Raw genomic sequence first — 19,254 nt, 5'->3', positions numbered from 1 at the left:
CATAGGAACCTCTCACATGCTGCTGTCTCTGAGAGCATCCACTAATGAACTCCCACCTTATTATTTAATCTGTCTGTGTGTGCGTGTGTGTGTGTGTGTGTGTGTGTGTGTGTGTGTGTGTGTGGTTGCACACTTGTGTGTGCGTTCACACATTTGTCATTTCACACGTGCATATCCATGTGTTGTACATATTTTTATCAGTAATGTATCTAGAACTTCCAGAAGGACCCTTATGGAGTGACCATGATCGGCTCCTTAATTGAGCAACCTTGACTGGATCATGTTGTCATCAGAAGAAAACCTCGTTTCTCCAAGATGAGAACTTTACAGGAGAAGGATAAAACATGCTGTAAATGAAACCAGACCCCCCCAAGTCATTTTAGGCCACTTCTTTTGGTCCATTCTTTATGACATTTACATCCAATGTAAAGGACAACAAGTATTTTCAAATTCCATCAAAAACTGAAAAATGGAGATACGAGGTATTCTTCTGAAAGCAACGACATTTAAGCAATAGAACACAAGAGGGAGTGTGTTAGCGCGAAATAACATCACGGCTGTCATTTGGTCCCAAGCATGAGCCGAAGGCAATAACACATGACCTCAAGTGTTAATACAACAGTCTATTGCTTTTATGTAACAGTTAAATAAATACAGTAAGAAATTAATAAACTGGGCCTTGAACGTGGCATTTAATATGTTTTAATGTTAACGGTTCCTTCCGCCAAATTATAGTTCCTTAACAAGCTGCTTGTTGCTACGTCACAGTAACAAGCTACGCTCACTCGCTGCACAGCCGGCAGTTCGTTCTCCAGCTCCACACAGACCAGCTGACAGTTTGGGAATTTAGCGCAGTCTCATCTTCAGAGTCCGACCAAATCGGCTGTCGGTCAAAAGTGATCTTAGAAGTATCCGTTTTCTGTTCGTGCTCAAAGTAAAAAGTAAAAATGTTTAAATAGCTTGAGCGTCTCCTACAGCTGTCAAAGTCGTTACTTAGCAACAGCGTCTCAGTGGAGTGATGGGAAAAACCTGTGATGTTATGGCGAAATAACAGCACAGTTAGTACGCTTCTCAACAGCTTGCATGGCCGGAACTAAATGTTGTATAAATATATATAAATGTGTAAGATCAGATCTCGAGGCAGAAAACTTGAGGAAAATAAAATATATTTTTAAATAAATGTATATTTTATTCCCTTCTCGTTCACAGATTTTCAGTGAATGGACTGTGATATTCAAATCCCCTTTGTATACTATTATATATTATTGTAAAAACTCTTCATAACCAAACGTTTGAACAGTAATGCATATACATAAATTGTTGCTGTCATATTGAAACCTTGTGAGAATAAAAAATAAATGAAAACTCCAGCTGTCATGGTGAATGGACCAAGAGATGTGGTCTAAAATTGCTTGGAATACAATATTGTTATTAACGCAAGTTCAAGATTTTTCCCTTCTTTCCTTCTGTCACTAAAGTCAGTCAGGTTTTATAGTGATAGGGATAAAATAGTAACTTTATCCAGAGGCTTTTTCCAGCTCCAACACATAACAAAACGAGAGGAATTAAACAAGATAAAACTGAAAATATCTACTGCTACGCATGCTGAAGTGCTGGTGTGCTGGGACAGTAGGCAAATGGTCATGATTTAAATAAGGTTGGGGGGGTGTATGTGTGTGATTAGCCATCAGTCTGTCCATGGAGTGGTACGTAATCAGGTCAATTGGTGTCTCCGTCTGTGTGTGTCTGGCTATCTCATCTTGAGGTGCGAATGTAAGGGGCAGTGACCTAGATAAGGGGGAGGGGGGGGGGGGGCAGTTAGTGTATAGAAATCAGCTGTTGGCTTCTCAATGGCAATTTCACCTCGTTAAAGGATTAAGACGACAGAGACTGGAGACAGAAAGAGAAAAGAGACCGGCTCTGTGAGTGAAAGCAGGCTGGCTTTGGTGTTCAGGGGGCTCCAGTGACCTGGAAAAAATCATAAGCCTATATGTGTTCTTACTTTACTGTAGTGGTTAAGACCCTCAGTACTGAAAGGGATGATAGAGGACAAATCAAAGCCACCTCCTTGTTTCTACACTTACTGTCCATTTTATCAGCTCCACTGACCATATAGTTTCAGTTTGTAGTTCTACAGTTACAAACTGTAGTCCATATTTTTCTCTGCCATCCTGTTCTTCAGTGGTCAGGACCGCCACAGGACCCTCATAGAGCAGGTATTATTTGGGTGGTGGATCATTCTCAGGACTGCAGTGGTGGTTGCGTGTTAGTATGTGTTGCGCTGGTGCGAGTGGATCAGACACAGCTGTGCTGCTGGACTTTTAAACACAGTGTCCGCTCACTGTCCACTCTATTAGACACTCCTACCTTGTCAGTCCGCCTTGTAGATCTAAAGTTAGAGAGAATAGCTCATCTGCTGCTGCACAGTGTTGTGTGTTGGCCATCCTCTAGTCCTTCATCAGTGGTCACAGGATGCTGTCCACAGGACGATGTTGGCTGGATGTTTTTGCTTCAGCACTGCTGTGTCTGATCCACTCGCACCAGTGCAACACACAGTAACGCACCACCACCCTGTCACCTTTTTTGGCAGATAGGTTGTGTTAACAAGCGTCTGGACATGTAGTATATGTTTGATGTACCATTGCAAAAGTGTTACATTAGTTCAGTTTAGTCGTATTCATTGCATTCAATACAACTAATATATATTATTTTTAAAATATGCACATTTTAAATATGCTATTTTATGCTAACTGTGGATGTGGCCTGTTGGCTGTCTGTTGGTTTCACAGACACGCTCTTGAGGTTTTCCTTCAGCCTCGCATGGCCCGTGATAAGGCCGTGCAAATAGAGAGGCTTTGTCCATGAGGAGGGAAAAACGCCTTGAAAGCTTTTCTTTTGGAGGGAAGAGGAGGAGGAGGAGGAGGAGAGCTTTGCTAATTATGCATGCCGATTGTTGACGGCTTGATTGTCGGCGTCCAGCTGCACGGAGGCTCGCGAGGGCGGGATCGGGGCAGACACACTGACGCCTGAGAGGGTCACTGTAGGATGGGTCAGTACGAAGGCCCACAGGGGTCAAACGGCATGAAAGAAACTCATTACAGAAAAGTGAAGATGAAACTTCAACAACATTACAGGACCAATCCAATGAATTTCCTCTGTTTTCAGAGGTTGGTGAACCCTTAGAGCAACTATTGTCATTTTTCTGTGCTCTGTAAATGTAATTACATACTTTTTTACATAATTAGTTGCATAATTAATTATATTTACATTCAATTTACCTCTTCTATCAACAACTCTCTGACGTTTTCTGTTTGGTCTGATGTTAAAGCTATGATAAACGTGGCAAAAATGTAAGGGATGCTTTTCTTTTGTGCAAAATAATCACTTTTCATCCAATTAAAATCATAATATATTATCTTCTCTTTTAGTTTTAAACATTGATGTGGTGTAAATGTTCAGAATCTACTATACTTGTGTGAATATCAGAAATGATTCATTTAAACGTCACACACTCTTTTCACTTCCGATAACTACTAGCAACTTCTGATAATTAAAACCATTTTAGCTTTTATTTAGGTGAAATGCATGATTTTAAGCTATCGTATCGTACCCATAGGGTTCCAAAGGACATACATAAACAATTCAACAACATCATATCCTCAGGGTATAGCAGAAATTACAACATTTTTAAAAATGGCCTAAAATGATGTGCCTGGGATCTTGATAGCCTGTATTTTTAGTATACAATCATTATTCACCTATTAGCTTCACAGCTAGTGTTCTTGCCATACTAGCTACAGTATATATTTCTAGCGTTACACTTTTATTTACCTACTAGTGCGACAGACCATATATTAGCAAGAAAATCTTTTTTAGCCATTTGCTTATATTGACTGTTGTGTCCTGCTAGCTGAGAGGGAAGTAGCTGCTCAATGAGGAAGATTTAGGAAGATTTATTGCTTAGCGTTAAATGTTGTTAAGGTAACATTTAGACACTATAGTGATTTACTAGCTATTATAAAGATGCTTAACTTGTATATGCCATTATTCTTGTATTTTAGGTTGCTATCAGAAACCACTTTAACCTTGATAGCTAGCAACCTGCCCCTAGTGGCCTGGAGCACGTCCACTGTGAACGCTATCAAAACATGTGTTCTTTTAAAAGATTCAAAACAGCGTATTGCTGTTTTTGTGGATTTAACATTAGTGTTTAAGGTTTCAGTGTTGTGTTTTTTGGATTATTGCCGAACTTGCAGCTTTTTAAAAACATTTTACTCCTCATAATGTCATTTGATTTTCACTAAATGTATCGAAAGGGGCAATTTGTAGAATTTTTTGTTTAAAACATTTCAAAATTAACTAAAATTATCAACAGAGTGTGAAAAAATAACAGTTTTGACGTTATGACAGAGACGTCCATGTAATGTGTTGCAGAGTTATCTAATGAAGTTACTAATGCGTGGCCACAACTTAGTAAGGCATAGGAATGATATCAAGCTCTGGTCAAGTCTTAATTATCTTGTTCCCACACCTTACTAAATCATGGCCACACGTTACAAACTTGTTCCCACACCTTACTAAGCTGTGGCCACGACTTAACTATCATGTTCTCAAGCCTTACTAAGCCGTGGCCATAATACCACTTTGTACCTCAGGAGGAGATAATGAGTTACTGTAGCATCAAGTCTGCCATCAGGCCAACATGAGAGCATGAAGAAGTAACTGCTACCAGCAAGAAACCACATAGAAAAGAAGTGACTTAAAGAGGGAGGAAGTTTGATTCTGAACTTGCAGCGTTTCTTCTAGACTGGTAAGTAAACAGGGGGAGGCATAAACAGGGAGGAGGGACTGTGTGGAGTATGAATTCGGCAGGTCGCTTCGTCTTACATATCACTCCTTTAAGGTTCCCTTTAGTTTGCATTGCTCTTGCTCTTGTCTTATGACTCTGCAGGCCACCATAGTCCACAACTGAGTGCAAGGGGCACCTGATCCTCACACACTGATATCACACAAGATTAAGAGTACTGGACTCTAAGAATAAACAACAACAACAAAACTTTGTGCAAGAAACGTGTCCTTATCTGATCCCTTCTGCCTGAGCTCAGCTGAATTCAGTTTAATGTCTGAGGATTTTAATTGAGCAAGCAAATTTATCAGGCCTGGGTCAACAGGGGTCAAATGATTCACTAGTAGTTGTTTTTAGGATATTTTGTCTTATTGACACATTTTGTCTTATTGATACAGATAATGACTGTTTTACTTACTGAACTTCTGCTATGACTGTTCAGATAAAAGTCTGTATTTTTATCCTGCAACCAAATGAGTGAAGAGATTTTCAAGACCATCTTTACTTAAACTGTGCCTCATTCATTACTGAAGAAAACAGCTCATCTGTCCACAGGTCTGGTCTTTGGTCATCTATGAGCTGTTCCAAACACATAAACTATCAGTGCACATGGCCAAAAGCCAAACAAGAGATATGAACAGAACTTGAATTCAACCTACATGGTACAAATTTTCAAATTTTTTAAGGATAGTTATGTTTGTGTAACATCAAAACAAGAAATTAGGAGAATAAGTTGTCTAATAATATGGGGCGGCACGGTGGCATGGTGGGTAGCGCTGTCGCCTCACAGTAAGGAGGGCCTGGGTTCGATTCCCCGGCCGGGCGGTCCTCTCTGTGTGGAGTTTGCATGTTCTCCCCGTGTCTGCGTGGGTTTCCTCCGGGTTCTCCGGTTTCCTCCCACAGTCCAAAGACATGCAGTCAGGCCAATTGGACATGCTAAATTGCCCCTAGGTGTGAGTGTGTGAGTGACTGTCTGTGTCTGTCTGTCTGCCCTGCGATGGACTGGCGACCTGTCCAGGGTGTATCCTGCCTTCCGCCCGAAGACTGCTGGGATAGGCTCCAGCACCCCCCCGCGACCCTGACGGAGAAGCGGCTTAGATAATGGATGGATGGATGGATGGAAGTTGTCTAATAATAATAATAATAATAATAACAACAACACAACAAACTTTATTTGTATAACATATTTCACACAAGAAATGAAGCTCAAAGTGATTTACAATAAAGAAATGTCATGTACCAAGTGGAGTGCTTCACACGAGAAAACAGAAATAGCAAATAAGACAAAAAATAAACACATAAATAAAAATGAGATTAAAAAAAGATGAAAATAGAATGTATGAAATACATAGAATACATAAAATTACTGACTCCCAGCCTGTAGAACTCCATCCATCCTTTAAATGAGCCGCATTCGACTCGTGAATGACTCCTTTGAACCTTTGAAGCCGGCCAAACTGATTCACACGTCCACTGTATCGGTTCAATGAACTGAATTGAACGGGAATCCAGGTGCTGATAAACAGCATGGGCGGAGCCTCATCTCTTGAGTGACGTTTGTGTTGGCGAACGAGGGTGCGGGGGGGTGCGGTTGGTCGGGAGTGGGGGCGTGAACGGATGACGTCACGCGCCTGGCGCCACTGTGTCTGGGTCTCGCGCGTTAGATCAACACAGCTGGGCCGCGAGCGCATTCCATCAGAAACACACAGAAACAGCAGTGTGAGAAAAGAGAGAGAGAACAGATAGAGAAAGAAGGAAAGTCAGAGAACAGATAGAGAGAGAAAAAGAGAGGGGGAGAAAGAAAGAGAGAGAGAAAAAAGGAGAGAAAACAAAGAGTAAGAGAGGACACAGAGAGAGAGAGAGAGAGAGAGAGAGAGAGAGAGAGAGAGAGAGGACACCGTCTGAAATAAACCATAAAAGAAAAAAGAGAGGGATAAAGAGAAGAAAAGGAGGACTCCTTTGATAACTCTCACATTTCTCGCTCTATTTTCGCACAAACACAAGTTTAGCAGTTTAGTTCTGAGCTATTAATAGAACGCACGTAACGGTTCTAGAACGTACTACCATTTATGAATATTAATAACGGTTTATGAATATTTATGACAGTTTCTGCCACCTCGCATGGATTTTTACAAGAGTAAAACTTATTTTCACTTAACCAGATGGTTCTTGTGACCTCACCTTTATCCAATTGAGTTATCTCAGTCCGTGTGTGTGTGTGTGTGTGTGTGTGTGTGTGTGTGTGTGTGTGTGTGTGTGTGTGGTGTTCCTGACGCCAGTGTGTCTGCTGGTCATGAGAGTAACAGATTTACGTGTTTAAAGCATGAATCGTCTTTACAATGACAACTAATTAGCCCCGCGCTGTGTTATTATTATAGATTTTTCCAGTTATATCAGTGAACTCTTAAAGGGCAAGTCCACTGACATTTCCAAATTTCCACATAATTACATAGCTAATAGGTAAACAGAGTCACTTAGGGTGGTTTGGTGTGAAATGCTCCGTTCTAGAGAAACATACCAGTTTGAATTGTTCACAGTGGTGGTGACAGGAACCAGACGCCCACCTCTAAAAGCTCCCTCACAGAAAGTTATTATATGAAATGGTTACCTCTATTTTTAGCCTGTCAGTGTTACATATATGTGGAGGTTTTGGATGGACCCCGTTTCCAGCGCCACTTTGAAGAAAGCCGAGTCGGTACACTTTTAAAAAAGATGGTTCTTTAAGGGGTTCTTTGGTAATGGCAATCTATCTAGAGCCATGTTTAAAAAACATATTCTCAATCAATCTGAAGAACCTTTTCTTGAGGCAGAGAACCCATTATGTATGTTCCTGGTTCTATATAGAATCATTGCCTTTGCTGAAGAACCCTTAAAGAACCATCCTTTTTAAGAGTGTAACCACTCAGCTTTCTTCACACTGGCAGGGGAACCAGGGGTCCATCCAATATGCCACCTTGGCCAGGATTCAAAAGGGGTTCTGTTATTGGTCCGATGTCAACCCTTCTTGGTACTGTACAGAATCATTAATTATGCATCAATTTGGAGAACCATTTCAGCAAGCAAAGAACCGTTTAACCATGCAAATGGTTCCATATAGCACTCGTGGTTGTGAATACACCCCCTGCCTTTACTAAAGTACCCCTGAAAAACCACCGTTTTTAAGTGTGTATTTCTATACGATGCATCTTTTCCCACCATACCACTATAAATACCTTGTTTACATCTCACAATGTTGAATTATGCTGATTTTTTGAAAATTCGATGGGACTGTCCTTTAAGCAAACTTGCTAGCCAATCGTTAATAATATCGGCCACTTTAGAGCTAAAGAAAACGATCAATCCAGGCTTCCAACCGTGTTTTTTTTCCCCTCAGTTCAACGCTCTTATTGACCCACAGACGTTTGGGTTCACTGACCTCCAGTGTCCATGTATCTGATATTCCCGCATATACATTTCAACGAAGCTTACTCTCCCCATTCTAACCGAGCGACTAACTGGCACCACTGCGCGCCCAATAGCGAGTTAGAACACTTCTCTAATTAGCATAACTCTCCTCTCGTTGGCTTAGCGTTTGTTTGGTTTCGCAGAGGAGGCGGGGCTTCGACAGTACGCATATATAAGCAGTCCTCCCGTCCCACTGACATGTCAGACGGAGTGAGTGCCTTTGGTTTACGTGCGACTGGGTAGCGAGCTGGAAGAGTTGTTCTCTGGATATCTGCGGATAAAAAATCAATAAAATGAAGGCTATCAGTCCCGTCCGCTCCGTAAGAAGCTGCTACGAGGCGGTTTGCTGCGTTTCCGAGCAGAGCCTGTCCATCAGCCGCAGCCGGAGCCCCTGCGAGCTGTCGGACATGAACGACTGCTACTCGAAACTGAAGGAGCTGGTGCCCAGCATCCCGCAGGATAAGTCGGTCAGCCAGGTTGAGATCCTCCAGCATGTGATCGACTACATCTTCGACCTCCAGATCGCGCTGGAAAACGAGGCGGAGACGGTGAAGAACTCGGCGGACGTGCTGAGGGCTCTGCAGGTGAGCTGCCAGCACCGTGGAGCTGGGGTCAGCTTCGTAATTCTCCAACTTTGTTCGAGTTTCCCATTCCACCTTAAATGGTGCAGCAGCTATTGTAGTTAACTCCTCAGGCGCCAAAATGTAGCTGCTGCACCATTTTATGGGGAATAAGATATAATAAGACCGATAAGATGCCAGCTGCCTTTTTGTTCGGATTTTCTCGTTTCATCTTAAATAGTGCAGCAGTTACATTCTGACTGCACCATTTAAGGTGGAACGGAACAGTTCGAACAAGCTGGCGAAGGAGAAAACCAACTTCAGCGGGGTCACTGCGGCTAAATGCGATCACATCCGATGGTAATCAACTTTTATTGTAGCAAATGATGAACATTTATGCCTACTTTGGTGTTTTTCTCTGTTTTTCTTCCCTGACAGAGCTCCGAGATAACGTTCCCCAAAGACGACGGAACTCTCTGTCACTAAGGCAACCGAACAGCGCGCTCACGCCTTCCAACGGTCAGTTTTTATGTTGTCTGTTAGCTAGCTAACACTTTGTGCTAACGATTCCTTACAGGTTTATTTCGCTTATTAAACGGTGAAAGTTGATGGATTATTAGTCAAATGGATTATTTCAGACTTGAAATGAGTCCTTTTGGAGAACAATGTTCGTAATGCTTTGTCGACATGTCGACATAATTAAATCGTTCTGTTTTGACGACTTTAAGCATTTAAAAACTCACCTTTATTCTTCGCAGATTAAAAAAAGAAACCAATTTTAATAATGTGGTATATTTTACAGATAAAATGCTAAAATTAGTGAAGAGTCGAATCGGTTAATCGTGAGGTAATCTCGTCTTCCAGTGAATCTATTTGTGTAGCGTCACAAAACTCATTCATTCCTGTTAGCATGTTCGCTAAGAAACACATCTCCACAATTTTGGCAGATTAGCTAAGTTTTTGTTTTGTTTGTTTTTAATGAAGGCAAATCTCACCACTGGCATGATATTTAAGCATTTTAAGGCATGCAGTTTTATAGCAAAGATACCAACTCTAAGCCACTTAAATAGGAATTTCATCAATGCCAACAAAGATGATCAGATGTCAACATGGTCTTTCAGAGGGGTTTGGTGTGAAATGATTCAGATTTCTTTACAGTGGTGGTGATAGGAACCAGGGGTCTCCATAACTACAGCACAAATATAGACATTTTATTTACTATCCAAAACCACAAGTGAACTTACTGATGTCTTCTGAGTTTCATATGGAATGTTGATGATGGGGAAAACAGCGGAAAATCCGGGAAAAAAAGGTTTTCTTTGGGGACTATGTTGCCTCACATGTATCCCTCCTCCATGAATGGAGTTTTAAATCAGGCAGTGTATTCATAACGTATTTCATGTAATAACTTTCTGTGAGGGAGTGTTTAAAGGTGGACGTCTGGTTCCTATCAGCACCACTGTGAACAGTTCTGAGCATTTTGCACCAGACCACTCTGAATGACTCTGTTTACATCTTAACCGCTTAATAACAGACATTTTGAAAGATGGGTGGAATTCCCCTTGAAAGCTGAATGAAAGCCAAGCCAAAGTCCTGAAGTTTTGCTCCCATCAGCTTTTAATGAAGAGTTTTCCAGCCGGCGCCAGACTGTCTGCAGCCTGAATGGACTGTGTATGTATGTGTGAGATTGAGGGGGTGCTGACTTCACTTCTTCTCGTTCCCATCTACGTTGCAGGTGCAGGAACGGCAACTTCTCCACTCATGGACGAGAGAGAGACAGAAAGAGATGGAGGAGGGAGGGAGGACGGGAGTGAAGGGGGTTGGACACGTACGAGGAGTGTCTCCATTCAGACTGTGGGAAAAGAACCTGCTCCCCGCTGAAACCATCCAGTCTTTGGTCGCTGGACACTTCAACACACCAAAGCTGAAGACTTCTGGAGTTTGGAGGGGAAACGCTCTTCCACAGACTCTCTTTTCTTTTTTCTTTTTCTTTTTAAATCATTCCCCTTTTTTTGTGATGCTACAATCAAGCATTGTGCATTCCTGGTTACATTCCAAACCATTCGGACTCACTTCACTCTTTCTTCAGTCCCTACTTACTCATTCAGTTATACGACTTCTTTCTTTTTCGTTTTCTTTTTTCCCTCATTCTCCCACACACTTTCTCATTCCAGCTCCTATTCCAGACATTGACGTATGCGTGTGTGTGTGTGTGTGTGGTTTTTTTTTATTATTAAATGTGTACATATTCCTTTTATTTCATTTTTGTGGGTGCGTTGGGGAGGGAAAGTTGTATGGATTGTAGAGACTATAATGCGAACTCTATAAATATAGAGTTAATTGTAAATGTTTGTGGAGATTCTACATTTCTGCAGACTGTATGTGTATCTGCTGAGTTTTATAAACTCCTTTTTTCTTCTTCTTTTGAATATGTTCACTTTTTCGCATATTGAAATAAACCACTTAAAGGAAAGAGAGCTGAAATTGCAATCCTCTCTTGTTGAAACACAAATATGCTGAAAAGGAGTTTTGGGGTGCATATCTGTGCATAACATTCAGAAATCTCTTAATTTTGTGACAGACCACAAGTAGCCTCTGAAACGCTTGTTTGGAGTTAAAGTGGGCGTGTTTGGTCTCCACAAGCTCTTGATTTGTGTAGAACTTCTACAAAGGCTTCAAAAAGCTCCTCACTTGAGGTAAAAGCATCCGAATGTGCTGAATTTGGTGCAAATATATTCATAAAAGCTCTTGACATGAAGGTAAATGTGTATGGGCTAATGGCCTTTTATGGGGTAAATATCTACAAATTGGCCCTCAAAGGCTGTTCATTCAGGCTAAATATACGTAATTAGCATTTTTAAAAAGCTGTTTATTTAGAATGAATATCTCCAAATGGCCCTCAAAGGTTTTACATGCGGAGTAAATATTGATAAACTGTTAAGCAGCTCTAAAGTTGTTGTAAATGTGTAAAATTGACCCCTTAAATAGCTCCTCATTTTGGATACAGATCAATGAAAACACATAAGTATGTATGTTTATATATATATATATATATATATATATATATATATATGCGTGTGTGTGTGTGTGTGTGTGTGTGTGTGTGTGTGTGTGTGTGTGTGTGTGATGACTAACAAAGTTGGAGGTTAACAAATTAGTGAAACCACACACTGAAGTACTTAGTCTCAGATCCAGTACTAGTGCTCTCCATATTAAGTTTGTTTACTCATCCATTGAAACCAGCAGGTTAGAGTGACATGAGTTTTTGTAATCTGGCGACAGCAAGTGGACAAACTATGATAGTGCAATTATTTTAATGCTGTCTGTCTTTTCAGGGCAGCTGTTCTGACAAACACTTGCTCTTTTCTTACCGATCCGCTTCCAAAATTCAAATCCTTTGCAATGTAAATAAACACATAAATAAGCCCTGAGGCAGAAGAAGTGATCTCATGCGCCACCTGGTGACAGCAGATTAGAAAACACACGACAGGTGTTAAAAAGACGGATCTTCAAGGGTCCTTTAGTAAAGATATGAGTTCTATATAGAACCATGAACACTTAAAGAATCATTTCCATGCTTAAAGGGTTCTCCGCATGATTAAATGGCTTCAGATTGGTGGAGTAGGTGTTGTATAGGGATCTATATAGCACCAGAAAGGGTTCTTCTACAGTAACATGGTCAAGCTTGTTACAGCTGTATATTATAGATTATATTATAGATTATAGTATTATAGATTGTTTTTTAAAAGGTTCTATATAAAACTATATAGAACACATTCTACATCATTCTGAAGAACTACTTCAGCATGAAATGGTTCTATATGGAACTCATGGTTCTAAAGAGAACCATTGGCTATACTAAAGAACCTTTGAAAAATCGTATTTTTTAAGCATGCACATATACTGATCAGATTTAGGATAATTGCACTTACCACAAAATTTTTTGCAGTGAAATAGAACGACAGTCGCAGAGCAAGAAAGAAAATTTGGAAATAATATTTTGAGATGGTCAAAAAAAAACTGTTATTACTGTTAAGTTTTCCATTAGTTTTCCTCCAGCTGTTGTGTCGGATGCAGGTTAATAAAGCTAGTTATCACTAAAAAAATGACCTCATTGCTTTTCGGACATTATAATCGCAGCACGCACTCATAGGTTCACGTCCTAATTATTCCACTAGCGTTATAAAAGTATATTTAGATCATAATTCTGAAATAATTGTATCAAATCAAGGTGAAATGTGAGATTTCATGTCGCTTCCTGGAGAATCAGGCTTCGATTTGCACGCCTACTTATACAAGTACTTTATTGTCAAAATGATTTTTAAACTTTTTTATAGAAAAATGTTGTACTCCATTCCATCATCTTCAGCACCTTCATCGTAATATTTATACTCTCTGTCTTTTTATTTGGGTCATTCTACAGAAACGCCCACTACTTTCTACTTACCAGTCCCCATTGGTGGTACACATAAGATGGTAACACCAGTGACATTGTAAATGAAAAATGGATTTTTTCAAAACGGCTGCTACAGAGCATCAAACCACATGTTGTCGGTCATGCAATATCCACTAAAATATGGATTTGAATCCATTTCTATACATTTTTTCACAATTTCCCAAGAATGAAGTCGGTCACACTAGTGACTTTCACTAAAAGCTTCATATGAAATCATGAGCTAAATGAGAACCTTTCTGAGAACTGAAAGACACAGTGGACTCGCCATGTGCTTTTCATCATAGATCTTCAGAAAACAGGTAAAAGGAAGTCAGATGATGTCATCAGTGTGATTTTTATTTCAAAATAAGAGATTTTTTGTTACGCAGTAACACAAGTGACATGACTCCTGTGGTCCACGACTTTAATTTTATGTTTTATCATATTTATTTGGCATTTGTTTTTGTTTTTTTAAAAAAATTTTCAATTGTCATTTAAATCATATAATTCATAGTCATGTATAAATTATTGTAGTTAAAATAGCAGTTTTATATCTCAAGATATGTCACTCACCCTTTACACATGACTGTGGGGACAAGCACTTCTGTGGTGCTTGGAATTCTAGATAATTGATTTAAAAACCAATATTGCTAAATCGATGGTTTGGTTAAAATCACTTATTGTTGAATTTTAAAATATAAATAAATTGTGACCCTAACATGTTTTTCAAGTGTAATATATCTGTAAATATGGAGGGACACAAATGGACGTTTCTGTAGAATGAACCATCCATCCATCCATTTTCTAAGCCGCTTCTCCCTCAGGGTCGCGGGGGGGTGCTGGAGCCTATCCCAGCGGTCATTTGGCGGAAGGCAGGATACACCCTGGACAGGTTGCCAGTCCATCGCAGGGCAGACAGACAGACACAGACAGTCACTCACTCCTAGGGGCAATTTAGCATGTCCAATTGGCCTGACTGCATGTCTTTGGACTGTGGGAGGAGACCGGAGAACCCGGGGGAAACCCAGACATGGGGAGAACATGCAAACTCCACACAGAGAGGACCCTGGTCACCCGGACAGGGAATCGAACCCAGGCCCTCCTCGCTTGTAGAATGAACCATTCACATAAACTGTTCTAAATTGCTGAGGCATGTAAGTACTGCATGTGTCCAGCAGAGGGAGCAGTGACGTTGTGTGGCTCAGCCTATCAGATCAATCAAGTTCAATACAGCAGCAAACCAGTAATATTCACCCACACTGGATAACAGGAACTGGTATTTGCTTGAACAGAGAGCTGCATACAATTTATTATCTTTATATTAATTAATTTATATTTAATTACCAGATACTGACTTCCACATCCAACCTCAGCTTACAGTAGATGAGGCTGACAGATGGTTATGCTTTTTTCTGCAGTCTGTTTACAAACTAATGCCAATTCAGTGGCTGTTTACATTCAGTCCAGGCCAGACTGCTGTGTGGAACCACTGGGAGGAACCAGAAGCATGAAGAAGAACCACAGAGAGGAACCAAGACTCAACAGAAGAGCATGAGGGACTCCCTAAAAGGATAACGAACCCACACTCGAAAGGAGGGCTTGGGGAACTCACTAAGAGAAGAACACTAAGAGAACACAAAGAACTCCCAACAAAGGACAAGGAACCAAGATTGAAAAGGCGAAACTCACTAAGAGCATGGTGAAGAACCACAGAGAGGAACCAAGACTCAAAGAGAGAACTTCTCTGAGATCCATGATAAAGAACCACTCAGAGAACCTGAGACTTAGAAGGAGAACCTCGATAAAAACATGAGGAAGAACCGCAGAGTGGACCCAAGACTCAAAAGGGAACTTCTCTAAGAGCACAAGGAAGACCCACAGAGAGGAACAGAGATCCTGAAAGCCTAATGTGACAGATATGTGAGCTGATGATTAGAACATGTCTGAATTAATGTACTGATTCATGTGGATTTCTTATGTTTAGGGAACTGAACAGTTTCCATAGAAAAGAACCAGCGAGGGAGCAAGAACCACGTTCTGAGTTCAGGAGAGGATGAGTTCAGGAGAGGATGAGTTCTGCAGTGAGCAGTGCAGGCAGCATAGAGTGATGGCAGGGTGTGAACCACAGTACTTATCAGGAGCCTTTACGCTCTTTGTGTGTGTGAGTGATAAGATGCTCTGGCTGAAGCTTCTCCTCCTTTTCAAAGAACACACACACACATGTCTGAGACTGTGGAGTTCAAGCTCTATCAGCCAGCTTTAGAAAAGCAGAGGAAGTTCAGTTAATGTCAACTGAACACTATGCTTCAGTCTGAGACCAGACTTAGTCTTAGTCCTGATAAACCGTTTAGCAGAGCTTTATGACGCTGAATCTAGTTCAGTTTAATTCTATTCAGTGCAGTGCAGCTCTATTCATTTCTGATCGATTGTGATCAGTTCAGCTCAATTCAGTTCAATTTAGTGCTGTTCTATTCAATTCAATCCAGTTCAATTCAGTTCTGGATGCCAGAACGTTACTGAAACCCCACACCTTCACCCAGTGAGAGAATTCAGCTCAGTTTAATGCAATGCATTCAGTTTGATTTGATTCAGTTCATTTCATTTTAGTTCAGTTTGGTTCAGTTCAGTACAATTCAATTCAGTTTGGTTCAAGTTAATTCAATTCAGTTTGATTCAGTTTAGTTTAGTTCATACACACATTATGTATTTTGTTCAGTTCAGTTCTGTTCAAATCACTTGAGTTTTTATTGACTCAGTTCAATTTAGTTCTGTTGCATTCAGGTCAGTTCATTTCAGTCCAGTTCACTTCAGTTTAATTCAGATGCCAGAAAGTTGCCCAAACCTCACGATCTCACCCAATACAATGTTTCGTTCCACCTCATGTACCACATATGATGCGAATGACAATAAAAGCCTTATCTATCTATCTATCTATCTATCTATCTATCTATCTATCTATCTATCTATCTATCTATCTATCTATCTATCTATGAGAGAATTCAGTTCAGTATCATACAGTTCATTCAGTTTGCTTTGATTCATTTCATTTTAGTTCACTTTGGTTCAGTTCAGTTCAATTCAATTCAGTTCAGTTCTGTGCAGTTGGCTTAAGCCAGTTCAATTTGGCCCAGATGAGTTCAGTTCAGTTCATTTCAGCACACCTGAATGTTACCCTTTTCAAAAACACAAAAACAAAATCTAAACTATGATATCCACAAAACTGATGAAAATGAAATAGAATTACTGAGAAAAATCTGCTGTAGTTTTCTCAGACTATGAATAAGAGTTTGTAAGAGTGTTTGTGTGTTTGGTCTTTAAGGAAGGCCAGAGCTCAGTCTTAGTTTTATTCCTCTCTTATCAAATACCTGCTATGACAGCCTTCATCATATTACTGAAACTAACAGTAAATAAAAACTAAACTAACACTAGTGTGTGAAACATCTCTGTTCTAGTGTGGTGAGGCACTCTTCCTTACAATCACTGAGATCTTCCTCGTCTCCTCTTCTGTCTTCAGTGTAAAGAATAAGGAACAGTCACTCTTTACACCAAACCCTTGGAAAACTGGGCGAGTTTTCAGATGTGCTGATCATATTGTAAAGTTTTTCAGAGAAATATGCTCAGAGTTACAGTTTCTAGACTGTGAAGGACCAGCTGGGTGAACCAGTCTGTTACGGTGCCACCCTGAGGCAGAGCAGCCCTGCAGCTCTAGTTAGTTAAGAACACCAAAGACAGAAGCAGCTTGTGGGTGAAGCAGATAATTAATGAGCTTCACTGAATCTTCATTTGAGCATCTGATTTCCCAAATGGGCAGCATTACATTGTAAGTTTATTTTCAGGAACCCCCAAAATGTTCATTTTGAGAATTCAGGGTGGTCCAAGAGGTTAATTAGAAGGTCCCGGAGCCCTCAGTCCCCCTCATACCTTGATCCTGGACTAACATTATTATTTTCCCCTCATTAAAGCAAAACAAAAACTATCATACTATGCAAACTATTATACTATATCAAATTAAATATCCCCTCAAGACTAACTGACACAAAACAACAAAAAAAACAGTGAAAAAATAAACAATAAATAATGAAAAGTTCAAAACTATAAGAATCCTGATGGGCAGAACATACACAGTGAACTGACTGCATTACTATAGGCCAGAGTGTGTGTGTGTGTGTGTGTGTGTGTGTGTGTGTGTGTGTGTGTGTGTGTGTGTGTGTGTGCTATCTGCAGCTCAACAATGCTCTTTAAAAGTTTCAGATCCACCAAAGTGAAACCACTTCAAAGCAGCACAAGCTCATTCGAATAAACATTCAGAATTCTGGACTAAACATGTCTCTCAAATATAAACAAGTAAACAAATAACAGTTCCGCTGGAGAATATTTACTGTCCCATGTTATTTCAACAACATTACTCACATGTGTTGCTTCCCAGTGATATTTGCACAATTATTCTACCTATTTTTCAAATTATTAGTGTATTTCATTGTTTCAGGTATAAATAAAGTGATTCAGAGTGGTTTGGTGTGAAATGGTTCAGATTTCTTTGCAGTGTTGTTGATAGGAACCAGGGATCGCCAGGACTACAACACTAATACTATATGGAATATTGATGTTGGAAAAATAGTGGTAAATCTGAAAATAATACTTTTTTGGGGGGCGTGGGCGGTTATTTTGCCTTGTAACACCCTGCATGTATCCCTCCACCATGAATGGAGTTTAAGTTCTCATAACTACAATAAAACAGTGTCTTAGACATCAGGCAGTGAATGTAGTAACTTTCTGTGAGGGGGCTTTTAGAGGCGGACGTCTGGTTCCTATCACCACCACTGTGAATAATTAAGGCTTGCCAAGTTTTTCTAAAATGGAACATTTCACACCAAACCACTCTGAATGACTCGGTTTACATCTTAATGATCTAATTATGCAGGAATGTTAAAGAAAGAAGTGGATTTCCCTTTTAAATCATATCACCCATAACAGCAGTTGTAGTTTTAAAAGGAGCCTGAGTCCCGTATGAGACAGAAAACCTCTCAGCGAACAGATGGTAGTCAAGTACAAACATAGAAATGATACTTACGATGTACTTATGACACATTTATTACTATTAAATAAAAAGTGTATTACTAGTAACAACACCAGTTCATAGTTTTCACTTCAGTTTAAATCCAAGTTCAAAATTTCAAATTTGGTCAGGGCTTTCCGGACTCTGGCCTTCAGACCAAAGCTAAAACGACCTAAGAGGATGTCTGATTTAGCCTGCTAGAAACTCCACCAACATGTTTTATACTGTACACTCTTAAAAAGATGGTTCTTCAAGGGTTTTTTTTAAGTGACATACAGAACCATTAACACTCACAGAACCTTTGCAGGCTTAAATGGCTCTTTGCATGATGAAATGGCTCTTCAGATTGATGGAGAATGTGTTGTATATGGTTCTATATAGCACCTTTTTGAATATGGCTCTATATCATACCAATATGAGTTCTGATATTTTTGCAAGCTTGACATCTCAAGGACAGCAGAACCCTTTTTGGTGCGATATAGAACCATTCACAGCTATTTAAGCATGAAATGATTCTATATTTAACTCATGGTTCTAAGTAGAACCCTTTACTACAAGCCTTGGAGAACCATCCTTTTATAGAGTGTATGCTTACTAAGTTATTAATGTCCTTTAAATGTTTATTTTTGAATAATTTCAATGACAAAATGTAATCTAATGTTATAAAATGCTTGTGTTGCTTCGTTGCTTTTTATTTTCGTCCATCTGCGTGTTTATTCGTGTTTACACCTTCTTTAAACGCGCTTTCGTTTTATTAAAACTCATTTTAAACACATTTTGAAGAAGCTGCTCTTTGTTCCGAAAGCAGCAACAGCCACAAAAGGCGCGCTTGCCCTTTAAGAAGGCGGGGCAACGGTTCTATGTAAATTTATGCAGGTGAACGGGCCAATCAGCGCACGGCATTGGCCGCGGG

The 19,254-nt window shown here is 40.0% G+C and overlaps 1 protein-coding gene across 1 annotated transcript; it reads left to right on the top strand.

Moving 5' to 3' along the window:
- The first annotated feature begins 8,481 nt into the window (after window positions 1–8,481).
- Window positions 8,482–11,327, top strand: id3 (inhibitor of DNA binding 3). Its single transcript, XM_017716764.2, has 3 exons — window positions 8,482–8,874; window positions 9,289–9,369; window positions 10,586–11,327. The coding sequence occupies exons 1-2, from the start codon at window positions 8,584–8,586 to the stop codon at window positions 9,334–9,336; spliced, it is 339 nt and encodes a 112-aa protein (XP_017572253.1). The 5' UTR covers window positions 8,482–8,583; the 3' UTR covers window positions 9,337–9,369; window positions 10,586–11,327.
- Window positions 11,328–19,254: the final 7,927 nt, after the last annotated feature.

Source organism: Pygocentrus nattereri, chromosome 10, assembly GCF_015220715.1.
Source record: "Pygocentrus nattereri isolate fPygNat1 chromosome 10, fPygNat1.pri, whole genome shotgun sequence".
Taxonomy (NCBI): domain Eukaryota; kingdom Metazoa; phylum Chordata; class Actinopteri; order Characiformes; family Serrasalmidae; genus Pygocentrus; species Pygocentrus nattereri.
This window is presented reverse-complemented; position numbering and strand designations above follow the sequence as displayed.